General features: G+C 39.9%; 1 protein-coding gene across 1 annotated transcript; it reads right to left on the reverse strand.

Moving 5' to 3' along the window:
• Nucleotides 1-338: 338 nt before the first annotated feature.
• On the reverse strand, nucleotides 339-1,283 carry LOC311579366 (olfactory receptor 1; the record flags this gene model as incomplete). The annotated part of the gene is made up of 1 exon (XM_084749862.1): nucleotides 339-1,283. The coding sequence occupies one exon, from the start codon at nucleotides 1,281-1,283 to the stop codon at nucleotides 339-341; it is 945 nt and encodes a 314-aa protein (XP_084605988.1).
• Between the last annotated feature and the right edge of the window lie 15,621 nt (nucleotides 1,284-16,904).

Raw genomic sequence — 16,904 nt, forward strand, 5'->3', positions numbered from 1 at the left:
CAGGTATTTGGATATTGCTGAGACCGAGTCGAAGGCTAGAGATGTTAAAATTTGGGCAAACTGCAAAGTCCTAGAATAACTTTATATCAGAAAGTACAGGAATCCAGCATAGTAGTATGACTATACTATAACTCTTCAGGACTACATAGGAAGACAAAGAGAAAGGTGAATCAGGTTTCCAAGACGCACTCTCCATGTTAAGCTACTTAGCTAAATTTCTTAATGTAATGGAGAATTAGTAAGACTCATGAGCATGGTGGGCTTCCATGGTGGGAAAGTTCTACAAAATGTACTAATGTTCACAGGATGAAATTGTGTTAAATTTCCAAGTTTTATTATTACAGGTTTAGTTGAATTTTCTTTTTGCAAAAGATTCTTTCCAGAGCCCCTTTTATGTCTCTGTTCCTCAGGCTGTAGATGAATGGGTTCAGCATGGGAGTCACCACAGTGTACATCAAAGACATGACAGTGTCTTTCACAGTAGAATTATTATTTGAAGGACATAAGTACAGACCAATGACTGTTCCATAGAACAGTGACACTACAGACAGGTGGGATCCACAGGTAGAGAAGGCTTTATAGATGCCTTGAGAAGAGGGGACCTTGAGAATGGAAGACACAATTCTTACATAGGACATGATAATGAGTGCAAATGGAAGGACAAGAAAGATGCTGACCACAATAAATATCACCACCTCATTAACATGTGTGTCAGAGCAGGACAGCTTTAGCAGAGCAGACATGTCACAGAAAAAGTGAGGGATGACATTGTTTTCACAGAAAGACAACCTGGCCATGAGCAGGGTGTGCAGCATGGCATGGAACGTGGTCAGCACCCAGGACAGCACCACCAGACTCACACAGAGCTTGGGGCTCATGATGCTGTTATAATGGAGGGGGAAGCAGATGGCCACATAGCGGTCATAGGCCATGGCCACAAGGAGGAAGTTGCTAAGGTCTCCAAAAAACAGAAAGAAGTATATTTGAGCCAGGCAGCCTGCATAGGGGATGGATGGCACTTGACTCTGCATGTTCTGTAGCAACTTGGGCATTGTGACAGAGGAAAAGCAGAGGTCAGAGAAGGACAAGTTGCTGAGAAACAAATACATGGGTGTGTGGAGATGGGAGTCCAGTATAATAAGGATGGTAATAATAAGGTTTCCTAAGACTGTGGTGATGTACATGACCAGGAACAGCACATAGAACAGGTGTTTGCGCTCTGTGGGGATGGGCAGGCCCAGGAGGAGAAACTGGGAGACAACAGTTTGGTTCATTTCTGTCATGCTGTCTATGGTACCTTTAAAAGAGAATATGACATTAGCTTTTAAAATAAATGTGATCATGTCTTCTTGCTAATCATCTGTTACATGTTCAATAGTATCAATTCTCTAATCATCACAACCATTGCATTTATACTCCAAATGCTATATTTAAAATACTCATGAGTGAATAGGTTTTTCCCTTATGCTTCAGTGTTTCATCACTTCATAAAAATTTTAAGTATTTGATTATGAGACACACAATTAATTGTTTTTTCACTTATCTGAATGATTTGTCACCATTATTTTATGAACATTAAACACTACTTTTCTCCTTTTCTATCAGTATCTCACATGGCATTGTCTCTGAAAGATGTTTTGTAAGGCAAATTCTTTCAAAATTTTACATATCCAACATAAAATCAGTCACACTAAAGTTGTTAGAAAAAAAAGTGTGGAAGAGCCTTGAACTCATTGGCACAATAGACAAGTTCCTGAACAGAACACCAATAGCTCAGGCTCAAAGATCCACAATTAATAAATGGAACCTCATGAAACTGAAAATCTTCTGTAATGAAACAGACACTGCCAACACAACAAAATGTCAGCATCCAGACTGGGAAAGGATCTTCACCAGCCTTACATACGACAAAAGACTAATATCCAACATATATGAAAAATTCAAGGAATTAAACACCACCAAACTAAATAACCCAATTAAAAGTGGGGGTGCAGAACTAAACAGAATTCTCAACAAAGAAATATTGAATGTCTAAGAAACACTTAAAGATGTCTCTAATAATCAGAGAAATGCAAATCAAAATGACTCTGAGATTTCATCTTACACCTATCAGTATGTCTAAAATAAAAATTCAAGCAACAGCACATGCTGGCAAGGATTTGGACAAAAGGGAAGAACACTCCTCCACTGCTGATGGGAGTCCAAACTTGTACAAACACTTTGGAAATTAATCTGGTGCTTTCTCAGAGGATTGGGAATAGTTCTACCTCATACCCAGCTATCACACTCATTGGCCTATTCCTGAAAGATGTTCCACCATACCACAAGGATATTTGCTCAACTATGTTCATAGCAGGTTTCTTCATATTAGCTAGAATCTGGAAACAACTTAGATGTCCCTTAAATGAAGAATGGATAAAGAAACTGTGGTACACTACAGAGATCCTCTCAGCTATTAAAAACAAGGAAATATTGAAAAATTCAGACAAATGGATGGAACTATTAAAGATCATCTTGAGTGAGGTAACTCAGACCCAGAAAGACATGCATGGTATTTACTCACTTATATGTGGATATTAGCCCAACATGGATCTCCTTTGATTCCACCCAGTGGATCCCCAATGACAGATAGTGGGACTCTAAACTGTACTCTGTGAGGAATGTTGAGAGTTGTAGGGATGAGTGAGGAGATGGAAGGACTGGGAGGGGTCAGGAACTCCACACGGAGACCATCAAGACTGGAGGTTCTGGACACAGGAGACTCCACAACCTGATGCACCAGCCAAGTTCAATGAGACAGAGTACCTAGACCTCCCTTCAGATGTAGCCAATGGCCAGCTCATTCTCCAAGTTGGGAGCAAGGATACTGTCACTGAATCTCTGACATGCACTCTGGTGCCATGATTTGATCACTGCCCCTTAGCAGGAGGGCCTTGCAGGCCTACAGAGGAAGAGCATGCCAGTTATCCTCATGAGACCTGATAGGCTGTGGCCAGACCGTGGGTTAGGAAGACCACTCATGTCAGATGTGTAGGGGAGGGAAATAGGGCAGAAGAGGGAGGGACAATGGGAACGGGAAGCAAGGGGATAGCGATCAGGATGTAATGTGTGAATAAATTATAATAAAGTAATTTTTAAAGGTATAAACTCATGACAAGTGTCAGATTACCAATGAATATGGACTCTCTTTACCTATAGATTGTGTGTTGCATTGCTGATTATCTTATGTTGTGTACTGTGGGAATACAAAGTTCACCAGATTCTAAATGCATCTTTGTGATGTTGCACAGCTCTCTCCTGATCTCCTACACCCATGCTTTTATAGTTCAGTAAAAATAATTCTAGATCATATCACAAATATGAATGTCAATGAATTCATTTATTTATTTTACCTCCAATCTAAGATGTCTGATAAATTCTCCTCTGTGTTCACTTACTGCTCCTCCATGGCTTGGCACAACACCATATTCATAGAACAATGTAACATCTTCAGTCTCCTGGAACATCAAAGCAGTTGTTTCATTTCCATTATTATTCATGCTGTCAAACCCTTCATCAACATGTGTCATCTGTACAGTTGCATACTGAGATGGTAATCTTTTGGGTTTTTTCTGATTATGGCTACATGGGATTATCATTGCTCTTAAGAAAAAGGCATGTCTTTAGCATTCACACACCTTACATTTTTATTCTATTCTGCAGTAAAGTCTTGTTGGAAGTTATAGTATCTTGTCCCCAGTTTTGAAAATGTGCTTTCCCTCATTACTATCAATCACTATCTGTTATCTGTGATTTCTTTACTTGGCATATTCCTTAGGCATATAAGAAGATGCTTAATCAGACCTTGTACACATGATGAGACTGGGAGACACCTGCTACTAATATTCCCAAGAAGCTCAGACTGTCTCCATTGCACCCAATTCCTCCAATCACTGGTTTATAGCTGATTTTACACCAGATTGCAAACTCATGCAGAAGGACTCTTTTCTGTCTTCATCTTGCAGCAGGGCCAATACCTGACATAAGGCTTGGTTGCAACCAGTGTTTCCTGAATATATCCTGGCTATGTTTCAGCCTGAAACTGATTCATTTAGTGCTAAAGGCATAAACTTTTTATTTCAACTAGAATAAATACTCTTTAAAATATTTTCAGGATATAAACAATTTAGCATTAAAACATGACAATGTGTAATAAATTTCAGACAAAGTTTTGTATTTACAAAAATATGTAGGAAGGTCAGATGTGCAATTTTCTCTGTAATGTTGGTGACTAAAAATAAAATCTTTACGCTTCAGTTCCAAAAGTGTCATTGAAGTTGATGTAGAAAAATGAATGTGATGATTATTTCTATAAATTGCTGAAAATATAAAAAGAAGGATGTACTTGTTTCAAAATTTCTGGGGCTTTCCCTTCAACATTCAGTCAATTATATCTGGCTCATTAGATGCATCAACTTTGATATCTGATAGTGGGTTTTGAGATATGTCAGTTTTAATGTTTCTCTAAAGTTTCAACATTGTTAATATTTTAGTTGAAATATTTGAATAAAGAGTATTATCATCCATACTTTAGTGAGACTCATACAATATATTGAAGGATATCAGAAAAAGTGTACTCTCTTGAAAAATGTTACCTCCAGAATGCTTTGGTGGACTTACAACTTAAACTTCTAATATTTTGAGACTCCACTCTACTGACTGCCACTGCAGATACTGGATTTATCCAGACAAATACATTCCCCTGTTATATTTCTTCCTGAAAACCTCCTCTAACAATACAAAACGTGTCTCAATTCTGACAAAGGAAGCAGAAGGGGCTTCTTAAGAGAAGTGGAAGGGCTTAGACTGTAGCTCAATGTTACAGTTATGCTTATCATGTCCAAAGTACTGCATTTGAATCTAGCATCAAACAATCAAAGAAGCAAAAACACCCCCCCCCACACACAACAAGCAAACAAAAATGAGAGTTTGCTTGAGAGAGAAAGAGAAGGACAGAGGAAGAGAGAGAAATAAAAAGGGAGAGACATTAAGAGCCAGAGAGTCAGAGTCACAGACTATATGAGTCAAAATCAAATGCTTCATCTTGTTGGTGATATTTATGGAATTTATTGTTTGCATATTTGAGTGTTTCAAAGGCAAGAGATACATAGGAAAGAAAATGACACAATTTCTGACACTCTTCATGCTCTGTAAATGTCTGGGGCCTGTGTCTTGTATAGCAGCATGTGGAGTAATCAGAAACCAGAGACTTCACCTAAAGTTGTCATTACTGATGACCTAATGACTTTGTATCTTTTTCAGCTGTCAAATATACAACTTTAGATCTGGACAGCACAGGAGAGTTTCTTATGAGAGCATTTCTAACATTAAATATGCAAAAAACTCTTCACATAATAGTATAGACATAGGAGGAACAGCACCAGAGGTTTTGAGACAAGTACATGTTTCATTTTATTTTTACAATAATGCATAAAATAATGATCACACTTCTTTTCTCACATCAACTTTAGTGACATTCTCTGAACTGAAGCATAAGGAAATCATTTTCAGTCACCAATATTACAAGATCCTGTGACTCACTCACATAATTTTCATAAGTTCATAATTTCTTGTCTGAAATTGATTACAGACACTGCTTGTGTTTCTGTAGTTCAGATTCTACATGACAAACATGAACACAGATGATGTCAGTAGCATGGCCAATGGACTGCATTTAGGAAAATTGCATCCATTACTATTAATCATATATGTTTTTGAGCTCTGTCAGATATATTTAATTATGATCTTAGACATTTCATCTTGTTTATAGGTTATTAGGTGAAGCCGTATTAAAGAAGACTTAAGAAACACGGGAGGTATGTTAAGGCTGACTTAGGATCCAGCATGCTGTGCATATCACTACATAACTGTAGTCCCAGCACTTGAGAGGTTGAGGGCATAAGATTCCTTTGAGCTCAAAGCACGCTTAGGCTACAAAGTGAGTCTCTTTCTCAAAAACCTGAAGAAACAATTGTGTTGCAATGATTTGGTCTTTGACAAATTTGCATAAGCTGTAATATAAAGAAGTATCGCAATACTAAAGAGATTAAAAATGATGTCTAACAGCAGGTTACTGAGAAGAGACTTGATACCCTATGAGCATATACAGGGGGAGGTAATCCCCCTCAGGAACAGTCATAGGGGAGGGGAATAAGGGGAAAATGGGAGGGAGGGAAGAATGGGAGGATACAAGGTATGGGATAACCATTGAGATATTACAAGAATAAATTAATAAAAAATAAAAATTAAAAAAATGGTGTCTAAGCAACAAAATACTTCAACAATAGCAAAGTCTTTAGAGAGAAAAGATAAGAATGAATAGTTTTATCATACCTGAAAACTTGTCCCATATAACATCATAAGTCAATACCTCCAGGTTAGAAGAACTGTAAGGAAATAGCTCATCTTTACTCAGAGTGCAGAGGGTGATTTCCAAGTCCTGATAAAAGATACTGCTCTCCTTTATCCACTTCAGAAACAGTGTGTAAGAAGTTAGTCTTCATTCCCTAAGTCTGCACCTCTGATTCTTTCATATCTACCTATAGCCACCCCTGAACCTAAGAGGCTTTGCATCCCAGAGGAGTCCAGTAACTCATTAAAGAAAGTAATTGCTGGGGACCTCTGTAGGACCAGTTTTCCCAGAGTCCTACAGTGGTGACTGATTATCACCACCCCATAACACATTATTATACTTAAGGGATGGTGGAGCTGGAGAGAAACTTATGAATGGTTGCTTTTGATTTTCTTTTTCATGTGGTTAAAGCCTACTCTTTGTGGAGTGGACAGGGGGTCCTGTTTACCAAAAAGTAATCAGACAACATTGATTGACAATACATTAGAGATAGAAGCCATAGTGTCTTTTAATGACACATAGGTTGAAAATGTTCCTATGTAGCAACCAGTCTGCTGGTATATCTTGGCCTCCCGTAAATCAGGCTTTTTGAGGAATAGTCATGTCGCTAGGGTGGATCAGGCTTTTGTGAGCATGTTCCTCTATCTACCAAAATGTTAAATATAGGAATAAGACAAAAGTTGAACTGTCCCAGACCTTGTTTAATTCTTAGTCTAATATATGAATGAAAAACCCAGGTTCCTACTCCACTTGATTACTCACTTTTTATTCTTACTTCTTGAGAAAAGTATTAGTAATACTGTACCACCAACTTCCAAAACATTCTTTGTAGGCTTCATTTTATGTTTTAAATCCATGTCTTATGCCCCTGTTAATGGTCCTGTAGCCATAGATTTCTTTTAGTAGGCTGTATGTATGTATGTATGTCTGTACATATGTATGTATGTACATGTGTGTATATATACATACACACATATACATACACATATATGTATATATTACAACAATAAAGTAGAGGTAATGAATTTGAGAGGAAATTGAGGAAAGTGAGAGGAGTTGGAAAAGGAGAAGAAAAGCCAAAATGATGTAATTATAATATTGATGTATGAAAATTTCACAAAGTATTTTGATTTAAAATAATAAAAGTTGGTTTTCCAAGATAGTGGCACTGAACAAGCACTGTATTTGATCTACAGGATGGTGACTAGGGACCTGGATGGGAGCTACAGACCACAAGACCTGGAGAACCCTCAGTGAGAGGGGTCCACACAGTGAAGACCACATGCAGGTCAGCTTTGCATCATCCAATGGCTCACAGAGGATGGGAACCTAGTCCCCAGAGTCTGGACCCAAATCCGCCTATGAACAGTACCTGTGCTCTATAGCACAAACTCTATAGTACAACCTCTGTAGTACAAACCAGTTTATGGGGCTGAACTCTGGGCTGTGAAGCACTGGAGCTCCTGGACTGGGGAAATCTCAGGAAAATGTGTGCATCTTATCTCTGCCCTAACCCCCCGGGCCACCCCCCTCCACCCCCACCCTGCACCAGTCCACAGAAAGCCCCAGGTGTCACAGGGGGCCCAGGCGACTGTGGTCAAGTCATCCATCCAAAGCTGCTCAATCTGAATGGGACCAGGCAGAAACCTAGCGATCTGCCCAGCAGACTCATTCTGCACAATTTGGCAGATTTTACTTGCCCTAGCCAGCCTCCTCAGCCTAGCAGGGCCTCTCAGGCTCACAAGAGAGGCTGGGAAGGTCTGAGGGGATAGAGCAGAAAACTATCCAGCAGTCCCAACCCAGTGGGAGTTCCCATGCAACCAAATGAGCTTGAGGCACCTAGTGACCTTCCCCAGTGGACTGTTCCTGCACATTTGGACAGAATGTACCAGGCTTAGCCAGACGCTATGGCCCAGCAGGGCCTTCCAATGCCCTTGAGAGAGGCTGGGAAGGTCTGAGGGGACAGGGCAGAAAACTAACCAGCCTTCTCAACCCAGTGGGAGTTTCATGTGCTTATACAGGAGTGAGCCACCACAGTTATGCAGTCAGAATGGGGCCAGGCAGAAATCTAGAGGCCTGCCCCAGTGGACTGTTCCTGCACATTTGGGCAGAACTGACCTGGCTTAGCCAATCTCCATAGCCCAGCAGGGCACCTCATGCTCTTGGGAGAGGCTAAACCAGTCTAAGAGGATAGGGCAGAAATTTAGCCAACCAACAACAACCAGAAGGCAATATCTGCTCCATCCCTGGTAGGCAGAACCTAGGCCTCACTGCCTGGATGGCCAGGCAGAAACCTAAATAACTACTAGAAGCCAGCAGGGGTTCAGGCTCTCTAAGGTGATCTGAGCCTGAGACTCAAAGCCTCAATGCCTCAGGGCAGGGTATTTAAAGCCCAGCAAAAGACAGGATAACCACAACTGGCTCTACCTACAATACCTTGATCTGATCCTGGGGCTGCAGAGCACCAGCACCTACGTCTGCTGACCTAGTGGGGGAGCCCAGGGTAGGGAGCAAAGTCTCCTGGAGCTGAAACCAGGTCACCTGCCTGTTCCAGGAAGAGTTCCCTGATCTCCACAGGCAAGGGCTCTCAACCTACAGTCACTCACCAACAAACCACTCTCAATGACTAGTGAAGGACATCAGAAGCTATCTTCCAACATCAGAGACAGCAAGATGACTACAGATCAGTATAAAAACACAAACAACTACCACAACCCTCCTTTGGAGTCTGTGTGACAAATGCTGTTGTACACCCTGAGGCAACGACCCCTGCCCAGGGAGAGCTTCCTGGAATGGTCTGATGTTCCTGCCAGGAGTAATTGATTGCAGCCTTCTTTTTTCTCATTGTGTTGGCATATTCTGTCTCTATTCTTTCTTCTAATTTTACTCCCAATACTAGGACTTTTCAAACATGACTACATTGCTATGAAACTCCCTAACATGGGACTGCAGCCAGGAATTGTTCAGGCCCAGAGTTTACCATCAAGTTCTCCTCCACTTAGTAAAAGAAACATAAACATGGCTAACAATTATTCATTAGTTAATAATTTATATTATGGCTTACAAAGAAATAAAGTGTTTCAGAAAGCCCCAGATAGTGGTACTCAGATATTAGAAAGGAGAACTAAGAAAAAACTATCTTGGCACACAGGTGTTGGGCATAAGTTCTGTTAATGAAAGAACATTGACCATTGACAAAGAGAGCACATGCATACTGATACAAAGCCAATAACTTAAGAATGATGATGTTTTTACTGTGTATTCTGTACTCTGTATTGTTTTATTTCAAGTCGGTAATTAAAAAAATGACAACACCATTACTTTGCATTCTGTGCTTTGTACTGTGTATGTCTGATTGCTTCACTGACTTCCTTGAATCTACTCCATGGAAAATGTAACCACAACACACTCCCTGTTTCAAAAATTGTGTATAAAAATCTAGACTGCTTGCCTGCAAAATACACTCAGATCTAAACTCTCCCCTGGGTTGGTCTGTTTGTCACTTAGCTAAATCCTTGTGAACCCACACTTCAAGAACTCCTGTTCCCAAAGACCTATAGCTGACTGAGATGGTCCATGGAAAACAACAAAAGCCAAAACAATATGGCATCTTCAGATCCCAGATAGTACAAAGAAATCAACCCTGAGAACTCAAACACAATTGAAACACAAGAAAATGGCCTCAAATACTTACTAATGAAGATGATAATGGAGGAAATGAATAATCCATAAACAAATGCAGAAATATGCAGCCAAACAGGTTGAAGACATTAAAGAGTCCTATAGAGAGGCACTGGAAGAAATTCAGGAAAAAACAATCAGATGAAAGAAATCAATAAAACATTTCAAGTTCTGAAGGCCCATAGAGAGACACTGGAAGAAACTTAGGAAAATACAAGCCATCAGATGAAGGAAATGAATAAAACAGTTCAAGATCTGAAGATGAAAATGGAAACAATGATAAAGGTATAGAAGAAAGACAGGAATGAGAGAACTTAGAAAAGAAAGCAAGTAATACAGAGGCAAGCCTCTCGAACAGAATTCAAGAGATGGAGGAACGAATCTCAGGACTAGAAGATACAATTATAGAACTTGAAGCATCCATAAAAGAAGATGCTAACTCTGAAAAATTCCTGACACAAAACATTCAAGAAATCAAGGACATCATGAAAGGATGAAACCTGAGGATAGTAGGCATTGAGAAAAGAGGAGATGCCTGACTCCAAGGCCCAGAAAATATTTTCAACAAAATCATAGAAGAATATTGCCCCAATTTAAAGAAGGAGATGCATATAAATATAAAGATGCCTACAGAACACCAAATAGAATGGACCAGAAAAGAAAATCCTCCCATCACATAATCAAAACACAAAATGTACAGAACAAAGAAAAAATATTAAAAGCAGCAAGGGAAAAAGGCCAAGTAACATATAGTGGCAAACCTATCAGAATTATATCTGCCTTCTCTGCAGAGACCATAAAAGCCAGAGGGCCTGGGCAGAGGTCCTGAAAACCCTAAGAGACCACAGATGCCAGTCTAGACTACTATACCCAGCAAAACTTTTAATAACCATTGATGGAGAAAACAAGATATTCCTTCACAAAAACAAATTCAAACAGTATCTATCCACAAACCTGACCCTACAGAAATTACTAGAAGGAGAATTCCAACCCAAAGTGGCAAACTACAACCAAAATAATACAGGAGAGGGGATCCAAGATGGCGGCGAGCAGTGTGGACCATGTTTGGAAGCTCCAGTGAAAAATTCAGGGAATTGCACAGATTTCTGAGCCAGGAACACCAAGGTCCCCACACCATGGCAGCAGAAGTGCTCCGCGGTTCGGAGGGACCAGGGTGTGGAGGACCTGCTTGCCCCCTGCACATGGGAGGAGCTCGGACTTTCTTGGATCAGAGCAGCAGCGGCAGAGACAGCAGTGTCACCAGTGGCACCAGCCGCACAAGTGGCAGTGGCTGAGGTTTGCAGCTCAAAGCCTTCCAGTGGAGGTGATTGGTGTGGTGGATGGTGGGAGTTGCTTCGGGAGAGGGGAGTCTGGACAGGATTTGAGTTACGTGGTGCCTTGAGACCCAAACTGGACTCGGCAGACAGTTCAACTGCAGAGTCCTGGGTTTGCTCAGTGAGCTGTGCCGTGGAGACACTGGCTCAGCTCAGCACGCAATTCTGCCCGAGGCACAGCTCCCCTGCTGTGACACAAGCTGGGCGGAGTGCTCAGTTCCACCCTAGGTGCTTGCTCAGTGCAGCTGCAGTTCTCCTGCTGTGACGCAGGCAGGGTGGAGCGCTCACTTCCACCCTAGGCATGAACTCAGCGAACCCACAGTTTTCCTGCTGTGACACAAGCAGGGCGGAGCGCTCAGTTCCACCCTAGGCGCTTGCTCAGTGCAGTCGCAGTTCTCCTGCTGTGGCAGACAGTTCAGGCCCTGAGAATCTAGCTGAACTCGACGCGTGGTTCGGGCCCAAGAGCCCTGGTTGGACTTGGCAGGGGACCCAAAAGGATGTGGATACCTTGGCCTGAAGCAACGCTCATTCAGAGACCCAGAACAATTGGAGGACCCACAGCAAAGGGGAGCTGAGGATCACTGGCTGTGAGAGCCCAAAACGACAGGGCTAACCTCCTGCCATCCACACCAGTGAAGTAACAGGGCTTCCAGCCTATGGAAATCGTGAGAAAACAAGTGAATCTATCATCAGACTCCCTCCACTCAACTCTGGAAGTTACCCAACAAAAACAGAGACGGCAAGATGTCTAAAAGACAGTATAAAAGCATACGAAAAAAACCCAAAAACAATATGACGTCTCCAGTTTCCAGCTATCCCAAAGAAAACAACTCAAAGAACTCAAATACAACGGAAACACAAGAAATTGTCCTCAAATCCTTGGTAATGAGAATGATAATGGAGGAAACAAATAAAATTTAAAATCAGATGCAGGAAGACGCAGCCAAGAAGGTGCGTGACATAAAAGAAGCACATAGAGTGGAACTGGAAAATTTTCAGGAAAATGTAAACAACCAGATGAAATAAATAAATAAAATGGTTCAAGATCTGAAGACCTATAAAGCGACAATGGAAGAAGCTCAGGAATATACAAAAAATCAGATGAAAGAAATCAAAAAATCTGTTCAAGATATGAAGATGAAAATGGATTCAATGATAAACACACAGACAGAAGAAAAATGAGAACATGAGACCTCAGAGAAGAAGGTGAATGACACAGTGCTGAGCTTTTCTAACAGAATCCAAGAGATGGAAGAACGAATCTCAGGTCTGGAAGATACAATCACAGATCTTGAAGCAACCATTAAAGAAAATGATAAATCTGGAAAACTCCTGACACAAAACATTCAAGAAATTAAGGACACCATGAAAAGAAGAAATCTGAGGATAATAGGCATTGAAGAAAGAGAAGATATCAGACTCCAAGGCCCAGAAACTATTCTCAACAAAATCATAGAAGAAAACTTCCCCAATCTAAAGAAAGAGATGCCTATAAACATACAAGAGGCATACAGAACACCAAATAGAATTGACCAGAAAAGAAAAACTGCCCGTCACATAATAATCAAAACACAAAGATTACAGGACAAAGAAAAAATATTAAAAGCTGCAAGAGAAAAGGGCCAAATAAGATTTAATGGCAAACCTATCAGAATTACACCCGACTTCTCAGTAGAGACCATCAAAGCCAGAAGGGCCTGCACAGAGATCCTGCAAACCCTAAGAGACCACAGATGCCAGGCCAGACTACTTTACCCAGCAAAACTATCAATAACCATTGATGGATAAAACAAAATATTCCATGACAAAAACAAATTCAAACAGTACCTATCCACAAATCCAGCTTTACAGAAGGTACTAGAAGGAAAACTCCATCCCAAAGGGTCAAGCTACAACCAAAAACTACTCAGGAAATAGATAACTATACCATGGCAAAAACACAACTACACAAACGCTCGACTGGAACCAACATCAAAATTAAGACTCTTAACAGTAACTGGTCATTAATATCTCTCAACATCAATGGTCTCAATTCTCCAATAAAAAGACACAGACTAACTGAATGGGTGCATAAACAGGATCCAACATTCTTCTGCATTCAAGAAACACATCTCACCCATAATGATAGGCATTACCTCAGGATAAAAGGTTGGAAAAAAATATTCCAAGCAAATGGTCACAAGAAGCAAGCAGGTGTAGCCATCTTAATATCGAACAAAATAGACTTTCAACCAAAATCAAGCAAAAGGGATGAGGATGGACACTTCATGCTCATCAAAGGTAAAGTCAACCAAGATGACATCACAATTCTGAATATCTATGCTCCCAATAAAAGGGCACCCACATTTGTAAAAGATCTGCTAAAAAGGCTTAAACCACATATCGATCCCCACACAATAATAGTGGGAGACTTCAACACCCCACTCTCACTGAAAGACAAGTCATTGAAACAGAAACTAAGCCGAGAAATAACATCATTAACCAATGCCATGGGTCAAATGGATCCAACAGATATCTATAGAACCTTTCACCCAAACAAGAAAGAATATACCTTCTTCTCTGCACCCCAGGGAACCTTCTACCAAATTGATCACATCGTAGTTCACAAAGAAAGCCTCAACAGATACAAGAGGATTGAAATAATACCTTGTATCCTATCAGATCATCATGGGCTTAGGCTGCAATTCAACAACAACAGAAATAACAAAAAGCCTACACATATGTGGAAACTAAACAACTCTCTGCTAAATGACACCTGGGTCAGGGAAGAAATAAAGAAAGAAATCAAGGAGTTTCTGAAATTTAATGAAAATGAAGGAACAACATACCCAAACTTGTAGGATACATTGAAAGCAGTGCTAAGAGGAAAATTCATAGCACTAAGTGCCTTTAAAAAGAAATTAGAAGCATCACACATAAACACCTTAACGACACAACTGGAAGCCCTAGAAAAAAAAGAAGTAGAAACACCCAAAAGGAGTAGACATCTGGAAATAATCAAACTCAGGGGTGAAATTAACAAATTAGAAACCAAGAAAACAGTCCAAAGAATCAACAAAACCAAGAGCTGGTTCTTTGAGAAAATCAACAAGACTGACAGACCATTAGCCAAACTAACTAAAAGGCAGAGAGACAGTATTGAAATCAACAAAATCAGAAATGAAAAGGGAGACATAACAACAGACAGCGAAGAAATACAACGAATCATAAAATCCTACTTTGAAGGCATATATGCCACAAAATTTGAAAATCTAAGGGAAATAGATGATTTTCTTGATCAATTTCACTTGCCAAAGTTGAGCGAAGAACAGATAAACAAGCTAAATAGTCCCATTTCCCCTACAGACATTGAAGCAATCATTGATATTCTCCCAACCAAAAAAAAAAAAAAAAAAAAAGCCCAGAGCCGGATGGTTTCAGTGCAGAATTCTACCAGACCTTCAAGGGCGAGCTACTACCAATACTCTTCAAGCTACTCCAAAAGAAACATTACCAAATTCATTCTATGAGGCCATAGTCTCATTGATACCTAAACCTCACAAAGACTCAACAAAGAAAGAGAATTTCAGACCAGTTTCTCTTATGAACATCGATGCAAAAATACTAAATAAAATACTTGCAAAACGAATACAAGAATACATCAAAGATATCATTCAACATGACCAAGAAGGCTTCATTCCAGGCATGCAGGGATGGTTTAATATACGGAAATCCATCAATGTAATTCACCATATAAACAAACTGAAAATAAAAAACCACATGATCATCTCTTTAGATGCAGAGAAAGCATTTGATAAAATCCAACACCCATTCATATTTAAAGTTTTAGAGAGATCGGGAATACAAGGCACTTTCCTCAACATAATAAAGGCTATATATAGGAAGCCAATAGCCAAAATCAAAGTAAATGGTGAGATACTCAAGGAAATTCCTCTAAAATCAGGAAGAAGACAAGGCTGCCCACTCTCTCCATATCTCTTCAATATAGTACTCGAAGTTCTAGCCAGAGCAATAAGACAACAAAAGGAGATCAAGGGTATTCAAATGGGAAAGGAGGAAGTCAAATTATCCCTACTTGCAGATGATATGATAGTCTACATAAGTGACCCTCAACATTCCACCAGAGAACTCCTACAGCTGATAAACACCTTCAGCAAATTGGCTGGATACAATATTAACTCAAAAAAGTCTGTAGCCTTCCTATACACAAATGACAAGCTTGCAGAGGAAGGAATAAGGAAAACTACACCCTTCACATTAGCCACAAGCAATATAAAATACTTAGGAGTTACTCTAACTAAGCAAGTGAAGGACTTGTTTGAAAAAAATTTCAAAACTCTAAAGAAAGCGATTGAAGATGACATGAGAAGATGGAATGATCTTCCTTGCTCATGGGTCGGGAGCATTAGCATAGTAAAAGTGACCATCCTATCAAAAGCAATCTACAGATTCAATGCAATCCCTATCAAAATACCTACACAATTTTTTAAAGACATTGAAAGTTCAATTCTGAACTTCATATGGAAAAACAAAAAATCCAGAATAGCTAAAACAATCTTGTATAATAACAGGTGCTTTGGAGGAGTCTCCATACCTGATCTCAAACTGTACTATAAAGCAATAGTAATTAAAACAGCATGGTACTGGCACAGCAACAGGCTGGTTGATCAGTGGAATCGAATAGAAGACCCAGATATGAATCCACACACATATGGTCACTTGATTTTTGACAAAGAAGCCAAATCCATTCGATGGAAAAAGGATAGCATCTTCAACAAATGGTCCTGATCTAACTGGATGTCTATGTGTAAAAAAATGCAACTGGACCAATATTTGTCACCTTGTACAAAACTCAAATCCAAGTGGATTAAAGTGGATTAAAGTCAACATAAAACCAGAGACACTAAGTCATATAGAAGAAAAAGGGGGGAAGAGCCTGGAACATATTGGCACAGGAGACAATTTCCTGAACAGAACACCAACAGCCAGACATTAATGTCAACAATTAATAAATGGGACCTCATGAGGCTGAGAAGCTTCTGTAAGGCAGAATACACTGTCAAGAGAACAAAGCGACAGCCTACAGACTGGGAAAAGATCTTACCAACCCTACATCTGACAAAGGTCTAATATCCAAAATATTTAAAGAACTCAAGAATTTAAACACCACCAAACCAAATAACCCAATTGAGAAATGCGGCTTGGAACTAAACAGAGAATTCTCAACAGAGGAATATCAAATGGCTGAGAAACACTTAAAGAAATGCTCAACCTCCTTAATCATCAGGGAAATGCAAATCAAAACAACTCTGAGATTCCATCTTACACCATCTTGTCACTTGATTCTTGACAAAGAAGCCAAATCCATTCGATAGAAAAAGGATAGCATCTTCAACAAATGGTGGTGATCTAACTGGATGTCTATGTGTAAAAAAATGCAACTGGACCCATATTTGTCACCTTGCACAAAACTCAAATCCAAGTGGATTAAAGACCTC

This window comes from Acomys minous, assembly GCF_964271855.1.
Source record: "Acomys minous genome assembly, chromosome: 12".
Classification (NCBI taxonomy): domain Eukaryota; kingdom Metazoa; phylum Chordata; class Mammalia; order Rodentia; family Muridae; genus Acomys; species Acomys minous.